Raw genomic sequence first — 20,708 nt, forward strand, 5'->3', positions numbered from 1 at the left:
CCATGGTCTTGTCCAAGGACTAATCCTAGGGCATGTACAACACCCGCACATCACATGCATTGGGTTAGTGAGGGTGTGTGTTTGAAGAATTGATGCTCATACTCGGTATAGAACTCAATTGAGCTCAAAACGTAACATGAATGTTCTAGATTGTTTTGAATTCTATCAAATAATTTTAAGTTTTATACTACCTCAAAATGCTTCAATCAATAAATTTTAATTGAGACTAGAACGAAACATTGAATGTTTTAGATTGTCTTGAATTGTATCAAATAATTTTGATTTTTTTTTTTTTACTTTATGAAAGCTAAGGAAGGAAGTTACCTCATCGACCAAGATTGTAACACCCGACTTCACGACTTACATTATTACTCTCAAATCCGCATGTCCCACCTCGAGCGACACAGTCTCCACAGTAAGGTTCAATCCATGTAATAATAAGATCTTTATTAAGGTTGGGTATGTAGGAAACCTCTTGCACTGGCCATGGAAGTAGAAGAGAAAATTTTCCGATTAATTGGCATCCACAAATCATAACATTCGATCCATCCATGAATCGATAAAATCAAGTTAAACACTAATACATGGAACATGTAATTCTTTTGAGTGTTTTTTTTTTTTTTTTTTGATAATTAAGTATCCTTGTAAATAGTAGATTGAGCTCATATCTGGGCTTTGCTCAGTCCATATACCATGATCTTGTTCAAAGACTAATTCTAAGGCATGTGCAACACCTGTACATTACGCGCATCAGGTAAGTGAGGGTGTGCCCTCATGGGTGCCTCTTGGGGAGTTAATGTTCATATTAGATATCAGACACACGAGTTAAAAGCATTAACAACCTATTGGTTCAAAATTGCCATTGAGCCAATCCCTCAAGATTAACCCTTTCAAGTATTTCTTAAAGGCAATTAAACAATGAAATTCTTATTTTTTTTTAAATTCATTTTACTATAACAATTTTTTAATTTTTTTTTTTAAGGAATTCACGTTCCATTGAAAACAAATTTCCTGATAACCCGTTGATGGTCAAACGATAATGGAAAAAAGGTGTGCTTACGACATAATAGCAATATTTAGCACAATTAATATACGGAACAGGTAATGATGATAAGCATCTTTAATTTTCTCAATAATCTTTTCTACTTTTGCTTCCTTTCCTTTTTCTTTCCTAAGAATAATTCTTTCCTTTTTTTATTAAAAATAACAGCTCCTCTCTTATTTCAAGACTAGTCGGTGTCGGTTATCGACACTAGAAGTCTAGAGTTTGACATTTTCACACTTTAGGGACCCCAAATGATATTGTCTCCCATGTGTTCACTTCCGAAACATCCATGAAGTCAGTTACCATTTATTATATATATTTTTCAAAGTCTAAGTACATCTAACATAGCCTCTCTTTTTTTTCTTTTTCTTTTTTTTTTTAAGTTGGGTGATTGAGGTCATTTTTTTTTAATCTATAAAAGAAGACCGAGGTCAAGAGTAATATCGTCGGTTTAAATATTCACCAAACCTGTGCCTCATGCCATGTAAAGGGTGAGGTTTCTTCAAAGTTCTAGAAATGGGCAGACCCTTCAAAGTTGGACTCCTTGACCTCAGTCCACTCAAAATTAATTTAAATGACATCATTTTCAACATGACGCCAAGATTTTGAAAATCCTTGATTTTTTATTTTTTTTTAAATCCTTCGACCTTGAAGATTTTATGTATCGAACCATTCAACCTCGAGAATATAATATGATTTTTATAAAAGTAATGGATTAAAATTAGGGGTGCAACTTGGTTTAGTTTGAGGTTAAATTGAAATCCAACTAACATAGGTCGGTTCCACTAAATAAGAACCAAACCAAACTAAAGTCGATTTGGCTGGATTCAATACTATGGGTTGTCAATATTCTATAGATTGTAACATTTTTTAAGAAAAAAATAAACATATAATAAACATTAAATTTGAAACAATAAAAAAGGCATTAGTTTATCCATAAAAGATCATTAATTTATGTCCTAATTCTTAAAATAATTTATAATTATTATTATTATATATATATTTATTCTATAAGAGTTCAATTCTAGTCAAGCTTGATTTGAGAATTGGATCAAATTGACCAATTCTCCATTTTCGTAATCCGAAACCGAACTACAGCTTTTTCTAAACGAAACCAAATCACACCAAAGATGTCAATTTGGTTTGATTCTCGATTTGAATGGGAACAAATTGCACCCCTGATAAAAACTAATTTACTTCATAGATTGAAGAGCTTAAAGATGTAAAAAAATATATATCGGAGAAAAATGATTTTTTTAATAGGAGATTGTAGATGAGAGCACTTAAGACATTTTACATGGTAAGAGATTGTAGATGAGGGCATTCAAGATATTTTACATTATTCTATTAAAGAACTATGTCAAGGGAGAATATCATGAGCTTGGGGCATCTCAAATATTCACTAAAACGTAGATGGGTATCTCTAAATCACTGTTTTTAATAAAAATGCTGACGTGGAAATTTGCTGACCTGGTGAAGGATTGGTCCACGTTGCTTTGGGCATATTTTGATGTCTATGGGGGCAGGCATGGGTGTGGCTTTGAATAAATCAATTTAATTGAGACACAAAAGCAAATCTAAGTTAACCAATTAATTAAAAAATGGTTAGTCTAAGTCTGATCGTCTCCACTCTAGCTAGTTAGCCTGCATTTGTGCTAATATGTGGGCACATGTTGGTTCAATTAAATATTTATTTTATTTTATTAAGATTGGTAAGTTGAGATTAGTAACTCAATATCAACGAGGATTGAACCCAAGTCAAGGTATCATTACTCATAGACTTTACTAACTAAATGTGTTTGGCATCTGTTGAAATTTTTGTCTCGTCACCGCGTAAGTCTGTTTTTAATGAGATTGATTACATCTGAGAAACAAATCTAGGTCAAATGTTTTATTTCTATTTCATTTGAAACGTTTCTAAACAACACAAAATTTTGAACCATTTTATTGAATTTTTGACGATAAGTTAAATAGTAGATAGAGAATAAAGAAGATAAAGGGGAGGGTCTAAGGGGGAGGAGACAAGTAAGGATAGAAAGTGAAAAAACGGGGATAGGAAAACCGCTTGACATGAAAGAAATATCAATACAAAAGGAGAGTGAGTTCGCCCGCCAAGATTGACTTCAAAACCCAATCCCGAAAAAACTAATTAAATAGGTATAACTAGGTCCTACTTAAACTTTATTGGGCTTACTTTAATATTCAATTGGCGTAGATGATCCCTGATCATTTCGTGTTGATCTCAATCGAAATCATAATGTTCCACTAAAACATTTCAAAGTGACAAAACTTTAAACCATGGTTACCATCAAACCTTTATCTTCTTACTTTCTACACAGGATAAGAATCAAAATTATTATTATTATTTTTATTAGAGAATTGTTATTGCCACACCAACTTTTATTAATGCCACACCAATTGTGCGTAATTCTTTGATGATTTATATAAGAATTGATGTAGCATCAATAAAAGTTGATGAAGGATTAGCAACTCTCTATTATTATTATTATTATTATTATTAAACAACCAATAAGTGTTGAGTGGAGTAATCAAGACATCCCTTCAAAAAGAAAGAGATCTTGAAGTAGTGGTGGATTTACAATCCCCCACAAGAATTTTCAAAGTCTATGAATTAGTAAGCTATTGCGATAGATTTTAGCAATGGATAAAAAAATTCTACCACTATTACCCCTACAAAAATATTTATATTCTTGGTTGTCCTCGAGCAAAATCTTGGTTCTCGCCCTGAGTTCGAATTTCCTCGTTGACCACTTATAGTGATTTATCCATGCTTATCTGGTATGTGTGATTTGTGTATGTATATTGCATGTACCCGAGGGATCTAAAAAAAATACAATGCTCTAAAATGTCAGTTGCCTTGTCTCTACTAGTTGGGCCTATGATCTGAAACCCCATCATCAATACAACAATAATAATAATAATAATAATACCCTAACATAAGTGTATAAACAAGCTTTTGATCATCATTTATTTTTATGTTTAAAATCACAATAGTGAAATTTGAAAGGCATTGATATTCCTGCCATTGACTAAAGCCAAGGTCAATGAAAGTGCATGCTATGAAAAGGTTTTTATTTCGAGTTTCATGCCATGGTAAGAGGTATAATGTGGTCTCCTACGTCTCCTTATTTGTAGTTCTGTACCAATTCTCGTGGTTAAAAAATTTACTTTTGTTATTATTATTATTATTTTTTTTTATTCTTTATTCTTTTCTCTTTTAACTTTCAATACTGTTTCTTCACGTGCCACATCTTTCCGTGAAAGTTGCAGTCAACCTCAATTCATATGAGTCGTGATAATATGACCTGACAGGTGGCATACTCAAATGACTTTACCACGTGACAAGTTTGGGTATTATAGATCTGTACATCACAGGGAACTGTGTATCTGGAGGTGTACAGATTTACAATTCCAGAATGAAGTCTTTTTTTTTTCCCCCTTTTGTACAATTAACATTCCTTTCCCAGTGGATTTATCTTCAAATAAACATTCGCAACAGAATAGCAGGTAACCAATTCACTTGTTCTCCAAAAGATTTGTGCAAAAATTCTTAGATGACTTTGCCAAGTAAATCAAGGGTTGACGACGACGGGTTTTTAAGGAGAAAATAGTAGTATTGGTTGAAAAATATGGGTGACAATGTGTGAGAAAGCAACTTGGAGTGGAACAGTATTGGCATTATGGCTTGACCAAAGGCGCAATACGTGCCACATGACGTAAGAGTTTGCACACTACTTCAGGATAGTACTATGGGTGTGGGGAACCCTCAGCTACGCATACCAACATGCATGGCCACCAGAAGCATTAAAACATGGTATCAGATAACAATGCTACAGGAGATCGCACGGTCCTCGTAATTATGAGAACTAACTTTCTAGTGAAAGTGTATGTAAACATAATTGAATTATGAGAAGACATGCAAAAGAATAAAATGGGTTCAATGAAACCCAACTTTTGTAGGATGAGGCTTTGATGATGATGATGGCGAAGATGATAGAGACTTCGATTTCTTTCCAAATGCTTTTTCCAATAAAAAAAAGACTTCCAACGAGCAAAATGAAGCCAAAGTCCAGAGTTAGGAACTCCATTGAGATATTTCCAGTCTCGCATATTTTCACTTTATATTGGGGGGCTTTCAAAACCACTCCCAAAGTATTAATTGAAATGCAAATAACATTTAGGTATTGTACCTATTCCTTGGGAACACTTGATACAAAGGAAGCAAGAGTTCATATGTTGAGGAAGAGAATCATCAACTGGACTTTACAGTCTCAATTGCCCCAACTAGATCATCAAATTTGGCCCCTGTGACTTCTTTTACAATTTTGCAATCTTTGAGGATCTTGAAAGTAGGGACCACCCTTATCCCTAGTTCCTTTGCCAATTCCTGCAAATAAGAACAACTCAACCATGAGAGAGAGAGAGAGAGGATTTGGAATTGAATTGAACTGAAATAGCACAAAGTCACAAACAGACCTTGTTTTCTTGGTTGCAATCAAGCTTCATGAAGACAACATCTAGATGCTGTTTCGACAGAGCTTGGAATTTCGGAGCCATCACCTTACAAGGACCACACCTTCACGCGTAAAAACAAGTTGATATCAGAGAGCATCCCCCAAAATAGGTGTGCACTCCACATCAGTATTATTGCTAATCTCGGTCAATCAAAAGTTTCACAGTACGTTGGAAAAACAAAGGGAGGAAAATTGGAGACGGATAAATGAAGAAAATAAGTGGAAGCATCAATAAATTTGGAAATACTTCTGCATATGCATGTAAAAAAATGTCAAAGGTCTGCTTGGATGTCCAAGTTATGTCAATTATAATCATAAGCCTCCACTTGTTCTACCAATTCACACACAACAGCACAGAGTCACCTAATATCTTAAGTCTTTTCATGTGAATCCATGACTCTTACTGGCCTGGAGTATATCGTCACACTTGCACCAATTCCTTGTCCTAAGACCCAAGCATTTGAGATCGAGAACGTGAACCCTATTGCGTCTTTAATACAAGGAGTTACATCTTATTTAAAAGCATATCTTCATAATTTTTCTTACAACAACCCATGTCCTTTCAACATTTCACATTTTGGAGCTTTAAAACAGCACCATCATGCTTCTAATGGATGTTGTCACAGATGCCCAATTCACTTCAATCGTCTTTCCTTAAGTTTACCCACTATTCTTAGTACTACAAGATTTCCTCAGATGTGCCCATTTATGAATTCTTCTTTCTTAGACTTCCAACCATCCATCTCAACTCTGTAATTTCTAACACACTCATTCTATAAACACACATCATTTTTCAGTTTTCCAACTCCATAAAACATAGGCAATCTTATTTCCATCTTGTAATTTTGATTTTCCTTTAGCTTGAATTGGTCATACCAGTGCATCTTCATCATTCAAGGGCAATTATAAGATTTACAGAAGTCCAAAGCCCATACCCCCAAAACAAGATGAAAGCCCAAAAGGAACCTTTTTCCGATAACTCAACTGAAATCCATCATGCTAATGTATCACAACCTTGCCATTGTTGTCAACATAACAAGCAACATTGACATGTAATGGAACCACCCTATAAAGTTTGGCCTTCCTAGGCTTCACCAAGCATTGAGAGTCTAAATGAGCTAGACAAAACCACTCCCAAGAAACATCTCTCTTCTGACAACAGCTCTCAAATCCTATTTTTGATATACCGAAAGAAAAATGAAAACCCTCTTACATAAACCGATGCCCATTCCACTCACATAAAGTCATAAAATGATGATTTCGCCAACAACATCAAGTAAACTTTTAGTTACCGGAAGGGCCCAGATGCGGCTATATGCAAGAGCAGAAGCATCATCAAATCCTAGAAATTAAACTATTTTATTGACCAAAAAAAAAAGAAGCAGGAGAGTGACTCCAGAGCAAGAGTGACATGTTGGGTGGAAGATTCCTGCTACTAGGAGCAGGGACGGAGCTAGTAAGGAGACCTTGGGGGCAATTGCCCCCACACAACTTTTTTTGGGCATGTTCGATACCTTTGAATTTATGTTCCAACATTTTGAACAACTGACATGCCCCGTTTGCCCCCACTCCCTCATTTACCTCCAATATTTGCCCCCTTCTCCTCCAATTAATTATAACTTTGCCCCCACTAAAAGAAAATCCTGGCTCCGCCTCTGACTAGGAGCGAGCTCCTTTAACATATTATGGATACTTGAAAAATACAAACAAACATAAAGGTAAAACAGTCTACTGTGTTCATAAACAAAAGCATGCCAAGTAAAACGACAAATCAATCTCATAAAAAGCCAAAACCAGAACATAGCTCAAATGTCCGAACAAAAGCAACTTAATTATCCATGCTGAAGGGTCAAATAATGGATTGAACAATCTAGTGATCACTTCTCTAATAGATTATTCTTTTCTTTTGAAAAAAAAAAGGTTTCAAAATTATATAAACAAATAAAGCAAGAGTCTGCAAAAGTTAGCATGTTACACATCATTCAGATAAAAACTAATAGAAAAAATGAGTGAAAATGAGTATATATATTTAAGCATAAGCCAAAAATTAACAATATTATAAAACCTACATCAACTCCATCCATGCAGTGCTTCTTTTACACAATAACCCAGTGATACCGAAAAAATAAAAATCATTCAATTCATTCTGGGGCATCCCCTCAACACGACACATTCCAGTGGAGCTCAGTTGCATTGTGAAACAGGAGGATTGGTCAAGAAAGAAGTGCACGAGACTAGGCAGTGCAAGTTAAGGAGTTAATTATCTATCCAAAAAAAGAGGTTAGGGAGTTAATTACCAATCCTTTAAAATGTTCAGGGCAGGTCAAACAGAAATGACTTATAAAATTAGACGACTCCTACACAATCTGTTTGAAATTTTGAAATATAAACATGAGAGAAATCTTTCTCCCAGCTTCGTCCCTAATTATATCTGATTGGAAATTTATGTTATCAGTCTTGATGGTTTCTAGTTTGGGATTTCACCCAACCCGCCAAACTGATCAGTTGACAGTACAATAACAAAATTTTCCAAGAATTGGGAAAATTCTCGAACAATGGCCACCCTCCCCTACCCCAAAACCCATCAACCTCAAGATTTTATTTCTTCAACCTTCAAATCTCAAGAACAAGATAGGGTGTTTAGGGAGGTTGAAGTTTAGGGGTTTTGCGAAGTAACCCAAAACCATAATTTGTATAATTCCCAAAAAAAATCTATTTTTATTCGAAATTTTCCTGGATTTATCTGCATTAAAGCGAACTGACCCATGTTCGAACAATTGCTGAATCTGAACTTGGTTACTACGGTTGACACTTGACAGACCAAAAATTAAGACTTTAGTTCCAACAAACACAACAACAGAAAAAACATAATAGAGAAAAAATTGAGACTTTAATTCCAGAACTTCAACTAAAATCAACAACCAATTTCGAAACTTAAACAAATTGAAAAAGAGAGAATTACCATTGTGTGTACATATCGAGAACGACAACCTTCTCACCGGCACCTTTAACAAGAGGCCAAAATGTGTCTTTGTTCACCTCGGTCACTTGTCCAACAACCGGCCCCGCCATGTCCAAGCTCGATCTCACACAAAACCTACTCCCTCTCCTCCTCTCGATACTCTTCGTTCCTATTCCAAAAACCCTAGAAGAAGATCGATCTCCTCCAATACATCGCAGATGATCCGCCACTGTAACGGGTTGATTCAGAGACCTTGAACCACCCGAAGTTGTAGAACGAATCGAAGAAGAAGAGAGAGAGATCTGAAGCGCCATTAAAATCGATGATCTCAAGGAACCAAGTTTCGTCTCTAATGGCAGCCTTGGTTGCAGAGTTCACACTTTACACAGAAGAGTGAGAGAAGCTGAGACTAAGAACTCGAAATTACCGGAAAAATGGTGGTTTTAATTTTTAAATAACTAAATGATTTATCTGTTTTAGCTGAATTACGAAAAGCCCTCTGCTGTATTCTCTCGATTGGAGCATATCTTGGGGCTTTTTCGTCATTGAATTGTATTTGATGCGTTCGCGCTAATTCGCTTCGGGCCACAAAAAATTGGGAAATTATTTGTTTAATATTAATATTTAATAGTTTGTTTGTGACCGTTAATCGTTTATATACCCTGTAGGTTTGTGAGCCACTCGTGCTGTGTGAGCTATTGTTCCCTTGTATGCCACTAATGCTACTTGCCTTACTTTGCCTCTTCTTTGGTGTCCAATTAGAAATCGCCATCTGTATATTGTAGATTAGATTTTCTAAAATTTTGTGAGCCCCACTCAAATAAAATCTGATATTTAAAGCATGTCCCCGGAATATACCATACCAAAGATTTGTAGTGTCACATTCTGACTTTAACATCCTCCACGATTTTGATTTTTTTACTATCTCTTCGAATATATATTTATTATTTTATTTTTTCATATAAAACGTAAGAATGTTTAGACACCCCCATATGCCTTGGTTCTGGTCTTGGTTCATTCGGTCCCCCCTAGTTAGACATAAGTCCGAACACCCCGTTATCCAAAAAAAAAACAAGTTTTATAAATGTTTATTGTAATATTATTTTATTGAAGCGTTTATTATAAAATGATCAAACTTGTATATACTTCAAAGGTAATCAGAGTTTCAAAGAATGCTAAAGTCTTGGGTCCTCTTGTCCACCAACTATTATGATCTTGAGATCAATAAAATTCACTCCCAACTAAAAAAAATTGAAAAAAAAAATCCATAAATAAAAAGGATAATGCTTTGGTATCCTCAAGATTTGTACCTCATATAGCACATCCTCGTGTGAAAGTGTGTAGGAATCATAGATGTTTTCCATCGAGACAAGATTCAAAAAGCATCTATGGTTCCTACACACTTTTACATCAGGATGAGCGATATGAGGTACACTGTTGAGGTCACTCCAACACAACTCAAAAAAAAAAAAAACAATGTTTTGAGGTTAGTGTTTCTTTTCGATCTCATCATCATCTTAACCTTATCACAAATATTTGGAGTTGCTAAACCGAACTTGTTGCCCTAGTTTTGCACCCATATTAGATTATTTTAAAAGGTTGCTTGTGGGAATCAATGCCTAATCTTACACTCAGGCCAAGTTGAGGAACCCATGGTCCAAGTTGGTCTGAAGCCTGGCTTAGCCACCAACCCACAATGGAACTGCATCTGGCGGCGAAAATAGCCCATGTCATATTTCAACCCGTTGGGCTTGCCCCATTTATTTAGACTGATATCTTGAGATACAGACCTATCGGGTTACCCGGCCCAGCCCATTTCTATCAACTATATTTGGCCACTTTTGGTTTCTTCTAAATCACCATTTCACCAAAAGTAGTTTTCTAACTCTTGCGCATACATAAAATAGGACTGCAATACATTCTAAACTCCTTTTCAAAAGAAAATATTCACCATTAGAACCTTCTAACTCCTTAGAAATTCCTTTTAAACTATAAATTCACAGCAAATCTTAGCAAAAATAAAAAATAATTCAAATATTCCAAGTCCAAGAAAGCAAGCAAGGAAAATAATGCACCACTTTCTAGAGATATAAGGACACAATTGACATCAATAACAGCTTTTGTTGGGAGTATAATGGGGGCCGCAACACGAATTTCCAAGTAGAACTGAACGCTTATGGATATCAAAGAATGAATACCAACAACAATAATTAAAGCTAAGTCTGATAGCTGATTTACACACAGCTCACCTCCATTAGACTAGCCACCATTAAACACCGATTCTATGATCTTCAAGGTCCAAAAGCTTCTTGGTTCGGATTGAATATGGAACAAAACTGCTTTAAACAAAACTGCTTTAAGGTTGAGGAGAAAACACAATGAGAGCAGAAACAGGCCCATCTGATCCCTTTCTTGATTTCTTGAGCGAGCACTCCATCAGCACCCAAGAACCGACAAATGTCTAAATTATTTATCATTAATATCTAATAGGTCCATCTAAGCTTCCAGATGCAAACTGCAAAAATAAAATAGAAAAAAAAATTAAAACTTGAACATTTTGCAAGGTTGAATTTACCTACTAAATGAATTAGAAACTTTACAAAGACTAACAGATTCGATTAAATTTAGAGTCAGATATCCCTTTTACTGACATTCAGTCAACTTAAATGCTCTATTGTTATCCCTGTTCTATTGTTTCTCTCCTTTTCGGTTGGAAGTCCCCTTCCTTTTCTGGCAGGTTGAAGATTCTCTGAAATTTAACTCCCATTGCAATTTGTTGGAGTTTGTGGAAAGAGAGGAATATAGCACGTTTGAAGGGTAAGATAACACCTTGCAAGAACTTATTTTTAGTATTTTGGGTTTGCTTTTCTTTTGATGTGAGTAGATCAAGGAGTTTAGAGGCTTCTTTTTTTAAGATTTTCTCTTTAGATGATGTTTTCTTTGAGGACTCCTTGTCCTCTTATCAATAAAATTTAACTTAACCAAAAAAAAAAAAAAATCAACCAAAATGCTCAATTAACTTGGCTTGAAAGACTCGATCTAATCTTTTTCAAAGACAATGGTACAAAAATGAAATAAAAGGGTTAACTAAAAACAAAAGAATAGGTGATAACATATCACTTTCTCTGTGCAAGGACAATATGCTCCAGCACACTAATCCTTCGACTACCATTTTTTTCCGTAAAGCTAATGTTTTCTATTAAATAGCTTTTTCGAACTAGTAGAAATTATATTTCAGGTTTTGGGGATAAAGAATAATATCTTGGGATTGATTCAATCGGATAAACTTTTTAACTTAAACAAGTTCCTTAGAGTTTTGAACCACGCTTTCAGTTGGTATCCCTTATACAAATGGACTAGGAGAGGAATATTAGATGCAGTTGTACCTGTCTAACAATGGAGTTTGTTGAAGTGGTGAATTCGTCAGTCATTCCTTCCCAGACAACTGTCCCCTCATAGAGAAACAACAACCTATATCCACACACCTTTTAGTTTGTTTACAACATGGAAGAAAAGGAATACGACTTCATAAGATGGGAGGACTTTGGTTGAAACATTACCTGTCAACAGCTCTTCTTATGGTACTATGTTGATGAGTGACAACCACATAAGATGCAATATTACCAGGTTTCCCAAGTGCATCTTCACCTTTCAAATGGACAGAGCGAATAAGATCTTCTACTACGGTAGACGCAATTGGATCAAGCCCAGCTGTAGGTTCATCATACAAAAGCACCTGTTTAGGAGAAAATTTTCCAATCAAAAGACATGCAACAAGTTTGTGTGGTTTCCAACCTTGCCTAGGTGTTGCAAATGAACGTTGTACTAGACATCAAGGAACATGGTCCAACAACACCATCAAGAGGGGACAAAAAGGAAGAGAGATGAGTACACAAATCAATCAAATTGAGAATTGAATGAAAAAAGTTGCTGACCCAAGAAGAACTACAAGTTGCAGTAAGTGGTTTCATTTAAGAAGCACAAAGCAAGGGGTGTGTTGGTCCAAAATATAAAAACAACATCACCTCCTCTTAATCACCATCATCTTATATATACCTAATCGCAAATATTGATGTTGAAACATGAATCCTACTTTTCCTTATCACCAACATCCGAACCCTATATAGACATGGTATAATATAATTTTAGGTAACCCTGAGGGGTTGGCCTAGTGGCAAGCCAAGCCTTGATAAGCTCCCCAAGAAGGGTAGGTCAAGTGCGTGAAACTTCAAGAAGCAACAAATTCCTTGGGGCCACCCTCCAGGGTCTGGTTGACCCTCAACTCAACCAGTTGCATGTAGGACATACCGAGGGGGCAGAGCGTGTGACCGTGGGATTAATCTCACCCGAAGGGTGGGCATATCCATGATAAGCACAAAAAATTAATAATAATAATAAAATTTTAGGTCAAGATATTTTGACACAGCAAATTTGACATGCCTATGTGGAGCCCACAGGTAGATGACCAAGGGCTGAAATTTCTACCCCTATCAAAAGTGGAATTGAAGTTAATGATTACAACTGTTAAAGATACCTCTGGTTCTATTGCCTCCTTTGAGTTATCAAAGATTATAGACCGGGCTAAGGCTACTCGTTTCTTCATTCCACCAGATAACTCAGAAGGCAATCGATCCTCAACTCCCTGCATGAATGTCAAGTTAAATTACCCATTCTTCATCAAGTATAACTTCAAATCTTCCATGGTGCAAGTAGCTGCAGTAGTCACATGTTTAATTGCATATCGAACTTTGAGGACAATCCAAGGTACCACTAAAAGTTGTTCCTTATAAGAAGGCTAACTGCTTAGCTGTGTAACAGACATGCAAGGTGGGTTAGGTACATGCAATCCAATGTGTTCCACTAGGGAAATTTCATGGCTAAAGTCAACATGATCAGAAACTTCGATCTGTACTATTTTCTTGTCCTTCCATCACAGTTTTTGGCCCACAGACAATAATGAAATATATCATAAGGGTCATAGAATGGCATGGTATTTTAGCCTGAGTTGGACCCATTAGATTGCATATCTAAGCCACTTTACAGTGAGTAACATATATGGCACGCGTCAAGGGACAGTCTTATACTGTCGGTGGTATAGTCTGTCCACATGTAAAAGTTGCCCGCTGACCCATACCTTCAAGCCAACGGCAGCCAAATTTTCTGTCACTAGTTCCCCTATTTGATCCTCAGACATATTGGAATTTTCATACCTAAGCAGGAAAAAAGAGTGTTGCACAATATCAGGAGATATCACACTATCAGTCCTAAGTTGAAATGAGAGAGATTTCAAACTCCGTAAAGAGAACTTAAAGTTTCACTTACAAAAGAAAACCAACATTTTCACGAACAGTCAAAGAATCAAAAAGTGCGGCACTCTGAAATACCTGTTATGCAAAAAATGAAACGAAGGCATGATATATCTGCCAGAAAGACAAACCCTACTACATTAACAATTATTATAGGTACAGGACAAGACATACCAACCCAATACGAAGGCTAGATACTTCCTCGTCACTTATTAAACCATGTCTCTTTGTTCCCCTAATGAAAACCTCTCCCTGCCCATTATAAAAGAGTGTTTATAGAAATGATTCAAAGTCTTATTAAACTGATGCCAAGCTTATTGCAGCTCCATGATGGAAAGCCATAATCTAGAGATACGCTATAAAAGAAATCTGCATCAATTACATACCTTGTCTGGAGCAAGAAGTCCTGCCATAATCTTCAAAACCGTAGATTTTCCAGTGCCAGAAGGCCCAATTATTCCAACGGCTTCTCCATGTCTAATCTGTATATATTGAAATGGTTACAATAGAAAAAATAGAAGGGAAGATTAAACAAAAAAGATTGAAACCTAAGCACTGCTTAGCCAAAGAATTAGAGAAAGAATTAGTCACAACATAGCCACTATTAAACACCTGATAGTGAAACGACAAACTCTACATAACTTCCCTCTTGTTGTAATTTGGTGTTGCACTTCTATTGCAACAAATGTAACAAGTTAATGCATCATGTAACTCCAACCTTATGGACCCAACATCTAGTAAACAAACCCCTAAACATACAGACAACAAGTGAATAATCATATAAAAATAAAAAATAAAAAAACCTCAGCCCTGATAGTTCCAACATCAAGTCAAAAATTCCTTAAAGCGTGAATAATTCCAAATGAAGTTTCACAGATTTTGCCACCCTAAAATCCCATTTCATATATGCTCTTAACAGATGGCTTTAGACTACTTTGATGCAGACTATCCTCTAAGATTTACGGCATATTTAACAGAAGCTTTCCAGGTTGTAAGGTTGTTGGTTGCCTATGCAGCCATTGATTCAAGTGTAGGGAGATATTGAGACAACACTCTAGCTCTGTAGGATCAGCACAGAGAGTTTGTTTTGGGAATGGTGAAGCTATACAACTATGGCATAATTTTTCACATACTTACCATATTAAAAATTAACATTGGGAAACCCAATGTAAGACAAAGACAATAAAACCTAAACAGCTTAATCAAAATGGAAAAAGTGACACCAGAATATGGGACCAGCTGTTTTTTCCTTCTTATATCCTCAATTTAAAGAATTTAGTCCTGTGGTTTGGATGGCAATAGGGAGTGGTAAAACTAAATTAAGGCCAGGTAAGAGTAAGGTTTTGGACTGTTTAGAAGGTTTATAACTATACCAAATTATATGTATAGGATAATTCTGGGAAGTATGGTGTTTTGAATTTGATTACAGTTTAAAGCTTAGAGTAAAAAGGAATTTGACAGGGGATCTCTAGGGACTGATCTGAGCACTGACTTCAGAAACTTAAGGGTTAATTCCAGGTAAAACATAAAAATCTGAAAAAACAAAAAATAGGGAGAAAAGTTGATCCAGAAGGAGGAAAAGCACGAGAGTGGAGGAAGATGTCGAACGTGAGGATCTAGTGGAAGAGGAGAAATCATCGGATTGGTTGAGAAGGTAGTTCTAATTTCAAAAAACGAGGGGATGCAAGGTGGGTAGAGGTACTAGAATCAGACTTTGAGGGAATGATGGTGTGAGAGATAGTCACTGGGGTCTCAATTTTCTCCTTTATTTTCATTTTTTAAATAAAAAGAATAAACCTATCGTGTTGCATCAAGGGGAGGAGTTGTCAAGGAATCTAGGCTTTAGAAGAAACCAATATGACAGAGAGCTGGAATCTATCTTCAAGTTGAATGAACTCATAGCTACTGTTATTATCGTCCATGGATCAGAGGGCAAGACGGTTTAGCTAAAGAGCCATGATGAAAAATTCTCAGTGAATCCCTTTATTCTTCCCTAGTCCCACTATTGAATTCTATTGATATTCTTGTCCCTAAGATTTGGAGATCCAAGGTCCCGTCAGAAGTTTCACTTTTTGCATGGAAGCTCGTTGCTCCTAGAAGCACTATAGTTAACTTTTATTACATCTCCAAAACATGTGAGGAATCAATGGATCATCTCCTTATTCATTGTCTTCTAGCCTCTTTAGTATGCGGTCATTTTTTCTCCCTTTTTAATATATATGGTGAACTCTCACTTCTTCTGTCAGTAGTTTATTATCTAGCAGGGAGTGCCACGCCTTTAACACTCTAGGAGGTATCCTATGGAGTAAGCTGCCTTTTGTTATGTGTTGGAGCATTTGAAAGGTGCAAAACAATAGAATTTTTTGAGGGGACAAAGGCATACCTTGCGGATACATGAAAGGCGAAGAAAGAATATCCCTTCCATTGGAGCAAGCTTCGTGAGAAATTAAAATATGTGTTCTATGATGAGTTCATCTTCGGGTGGGAAACCTTGATCTTCAGGGAGTAGTGTGCTTAGTGTTTTCTGGCAATTGGGGTACATTATGTGGGGTTGAAAATGTAAGGCTTTATTTCTCCTTTGCTATCTATATTCATTAGTTCTTCCTTGGTCTCCTCAACTACTAAGGTTTCTTCATCGTTATACCCTTTGTTTCATAACTTCGATGGAAAATTTTTATCTAGCAAATAAATATCTATCTATGACAATTAAAATAGATGTCACTGAATAGTTAATGAATAAATATGCTAATAAATTCATCAAAGAAAAATGAAAAGGAATATGAAACGAAATTCACCTTGAAACTCACACCTTTCAAGATTTCCTTCTCTCCAAATGACTTGTAAACGTCTCTACACTCGATGAGTACATCGGATTCATCCTTGACCTCTTTACCCGCCTTCAAATTCGCTGGGGAAGACGATTCCTTAACCAAACAATCCAAAAAGAAATTTTTTTTCAAGAACCAACTAAATTATCAATCTAATTTGACACATTAAGTACCATAATTAGTTAAACAAGTAACATTTTCGAAAGTGTGCAATATTTGACAATCAGCACCAAATTCATCAACAATTAACACCAAATTGAAATCGAAATAATCAAAAACCCCACGGAAAAGTTCCAGATTTAACTGGAAAACTAGAATTAAAATCCCCCTTCAAGGGAGAATTAAAAAGAACATAAATTTACATAAAGAATGTAGGATTACGAACTTACGTTGAAATCTATTGCATAAAGACCACCATCACAATTCTTAGGAGGCGCAGAACAAGCGCAAACGATGTTCCTTTTTCGAGAACTACAATTCGATATCTTTCTGCTCGGGATGAAAAATCTAACAGATCGAAACGATTCTCGGGAACAGATTAAAGGGGGAAACACCGAATTAAAGGTTGAAGCAATGTTACTTGACATTTGGGGATCTCAGAAGATCGAAATATTGGATTTCGGAAGAAATTCAGATAGTTTTAGATGGATGGAAAGATGAAATCGATGCAGACCTCTATTATTCTCCCTTCGAAGCACCAAAAAGGTTTGGAAATCTCTCTCTCGACTCTTGACCAGAATAGTCCATTTGCCACGTGGAGTAATTTCCTTGGGTCCACTTGCTAGAGTTTAACGAGATTGATAAATCCTGACCATCAGATTGAAAGGAGGGCCAAATTGGTCTTTCTAGTGTTTGACCACGTGGGTCAAACATATTCTCTCTCAAAAGGTTGCATCGGTGACATTTTTTGTATAAATCTTTAGGAATATTGTTTCATCTCAGTCGTACATTGGATATTGCACCCCAAACTTCATTTTTCTTTTATGGGTACAATTGAGGGCGAAAGCCCAAGCCCAATTCGAATTTTGGTTAAGTGAGCCAAGTCCAAGTTTCAAATGTTCCTAATTTCTAGCCCGAGCTCAAGTTGAGATCAACGGGCTTGGGTTGGGGGCCATCCAAGTTGCATGGTCATATATCTGCATCCACATTTCCTTTAGACTGTGATTTGGATTGAGAGAAGTGGAGAGAAGAGAAGAGAAGAGAAATTCAATTTCTCTCCACCATGTTTAAACTGATAGGTGAGAACTTGGGACAACTTTGACATTTTAAAATATCTTAAAAGAGATCTAGAGATAGAGTTGGAAATTACTTTCCATTCCTCTCATCTTCTCTCCACTTTTTGAGAAAAAGAAAAGTCACATTTTTTCCCTTTTCTCTCCAATTCTTTTCTCTTATCTCTGCATTAACAACCCAAATAGGAGAAATGGAGAGAAACTAATTTATTTTCTTCTCTCTTCTCTCCATTTCTCTCAAGTCGAACATGGATTTAGTCTACACTTCTCCATCTAATGTCTAATGCCATCTCATCTTTTGAAAAACCTTGCACACCTAATGTTGACTTCGGGGATGCTCATCTCTTTCGACTTCTTCGATGTTAATGCTCTTTCATTTTCTCACCAAGAAAAGGAGAAAAAAATTGTGACCAGTGTTTTCTCCTACGAAGTGGCGAATTTGTACTGCCTTACGTCGTCTATTTATTAATGCGTATATGGGGAGGAGGTTGGCCTTGTGTACAAATATATCAAAGGTCTTCTCCATTGAGACTAATACAAACAGCCTAAATACGCTTATCTTTACCTCTACCCAAAAAACCCATCTTCAACATATTTTTTACCTTCGTTTTCAACCTTAAGATTATATTTTCTTCAACCTTCAAACTTTAAGAGTAAGATAAAATCTTTGGAGATTAGGGTGGAAAAAACAATTGGTCTTTACAAGGCAATCGAAGATGATATTGAATACGTTCAAAATAGTTTACCTTGATAATTAATATTTTGAAAATAACAATTTATAGGATAAGCCCATCTTCAGTCTCAACAATTCTCTCTTTCAACCATCAAATCTCAAGAATAATATAAAACTTTTGGAAGAAGAAAAAAATGATACAGTCAGATTTTTTTCATAGAAAAATCAATAGTTTTTTTTAGAAGATATTGAATATGATGGATTGAAGACAAATTGAATAGGTTAAAAATAATTTACTTTAGAAGTTAATAATTTGAAAATGACAAATTTTCTCGAAGAAAAATCACGAGATTTTGTCTAGAGATCGAATACAAGGGTATTTAAGTCATTTTAAGTTAGTTTTCCAAATAAAACCTAAATCTTAGGGTGGTATGCTATTAATTTAAAAGAATATGAGTATCTCTACTATTATGAAAATGTAGAAAATTAAGAAATCTCCCATGGGTTGAGGGGCCACTCTAAAGATAGTAAGAAACACCAACACGTTAGGCTGGAAATTGTTTCGTGCGAGCCCACGTGTCTTTGCCCCACACCAACCGCGCAGTGTTGCATGATACAACCGTCCTGAGACTTGACTTGTTGAACCGCCCTCAGCGGCCGTTGCTCTCACCATTTATTATGGTTTTTGTCTTTACTGCACGTGCGGCAACTAATCTACCAAAATACCCTCTTTAATAAAACAAAAAAAATTGTAGCTCTGCCGTTCGCAACAGTTATGGGTATTTTAGTCATTTCATCATATAAAAATCCACTAACCATATATTATTAGCTTGAAATTTTCATTATTGTTTTAATCATTAACCAATCGTTATCAAATCGAATCTGATAATAATTTCTATCGTATCAAATATGTTTTTTCACGTATAATTTTTATTAAATTAAGACATGAATCATGATGTAGACATTAAGTTGTTTGGTTTGAAGAGATTAACTTTCGAGACTGATACGATCCATTAACAATCGAATGTTCACCGATTGATTTGGGTTTTGAAATAATGTAGTTTGAATTTGTTATAAATAATATTTTGTTAGGGATCTAAATGAAAAGAAATTATTTGGAAGGGCCTTGTTAGGGGTGCTTTGGAAATTGAATTTTATATCAAAAATACCCTTAATAAATTATTATTTTTATCAAAATACCCCTAGGTCACAATTGCCAAATTGTATTCACACGTTAACAAAATCCTTTTTTGAAAAGAAATTTGACGTCCTTAGCACTAAACAATAAATTGGATGCAAGTCCCATCGTGTCCTCTGGACTAAGTTGGGTGTAAAAATACTCATAATTGCAACCTATTAAATTGTTTTGAAATCAAAATAAATAGATTACGACTCAATTAAATAAAATAATTCATTCGTCACGATTTTATATGAAATTTATGATTTAAACTCATCATAATATGAATACGTGTGGATATTAAAATAATTCACTTAGTAAACATGACCCTTATGACGAATAATTTTTTGAAGAATAATGCTAAAGTGACCTCAAGTTGGAACCTCATATCACACTTTCATGTCATGAAATGCGATAGGAGGTTTCAACTTGAGGTCACTCCAACACGACTCTTTTTTGAATAATGATTTTCTAACTCCCCCCCTCAGACATACTTTCCCAACATTGCATGTGACAGAACCGTAGATTGTCTTGCTCGAGATACACAAACGCACATGTTTATAGGGATGTCTAGTTGTGTATCCTGAGGAAATAAAATATGCAGTTTGTAGAATGTCACATAGAAAGAGTAGAAGAGGGGGGGGGGTATGTTAGAGGGGTGAGTCAGAAAACCACGACTCTAGTTTTTTAGATTCATTATTTTTTTTATCATTGTTGAGCCCTAACGTTAAAAGAGAGGGTGGGTTGCATCAAGTTAGTAGTTGATACAAAAAAAATTTCCAACTCTTTAAATTAGTTTTGATTAGAGAAGAACAAGATTCATTCAGTTGGTCTCAAATTTTTTAGATACAATTTTGAAAATGGGGAGGATGGTGTAGAGTTGAGGAGGATGAACTTCTCCGCGGGGGGGAGGGACATCATAGTTAGGATGTTGTAAATGGATCGGATCA

At 35.7% G+C, this 20,708-nt stretch overlaps 2 protein-coding genes across 2 annotated transcripts; both read right to left on the reverse strand.

The window, feature by feature from the left end:
* Positions 1-5,123: 5,123 nt before the first annotated feature.
* On the reverse strand, positions 5,124-8,974 carry LOC147403224 (thioredoxin F-type, chloroplastic-like). The gene is made up of 3 exons (XM_086438725.1): positions 8,543-8,974; positions 5,543-5,642; positions 5,124-5,453 (listed from the first exon to the last, which is right to left on the reverse strand). The coding sequence occupies exons 1-3, from the start codon at positions 8,854-8,856 to the stop codon at positions 5,319-5,321; spliced, it is 549 nt and encodes a 182-aa protein (XP_086294851.1). The 5' UTR covers positions 8,857-8,974; the 3' UTR covers positions 5,124-5,318.
* A 1,630-nt stretch (positions 8,975-10,604) lies between these two features.
* On the reverse strand, positions 10,605-17,394 carry ABCI13 (non-intrinsic ABC protein 11). The gene is made up of 10 exons (XM_086438724.1): positions 17,066-17,394; positions 16,644-16,772; positions 14,235-14,330; positions 14,023-14,100; positions 13,865-13,926; positions 13,677-13,752; positions 13,077-13,184; positions 12,103-12,278; positions 11,929-12,013; positions 10,605-11,057 (listed from the first exon to the last, which is right to left on the reverse strand). Exons 1-10 carry the CDS (start codon positions 17,261-17,263, stop codon positions 11,019-11,021), a joined length of 1,047 nt encoding a protein of 348 aa, XP_086294850.1. The 5' UTR covers positions 17,264-17,394; the 3' UTR covers positions 10,605-11,018.
* Between the last annotated feature and the right edge of the window lie 3,314 nt (positions 17,395-20,708).

The sequence above is a fragment of the Akebia trifoliata genome, chromosome 4, assembly GCF_017979445.1.
Source record: "Akebia trifoliata isolate Shusen 1 chromosome 4, ASM1797944v1, whole genome shotgun sequence".
Lineage (NCBI taxonomy): Eukaryota > Viridiplantae > Streptophyta > Magnoliopsida > Ranunculales > Lardizabalaceae > Akebia > Akebia trifoliata.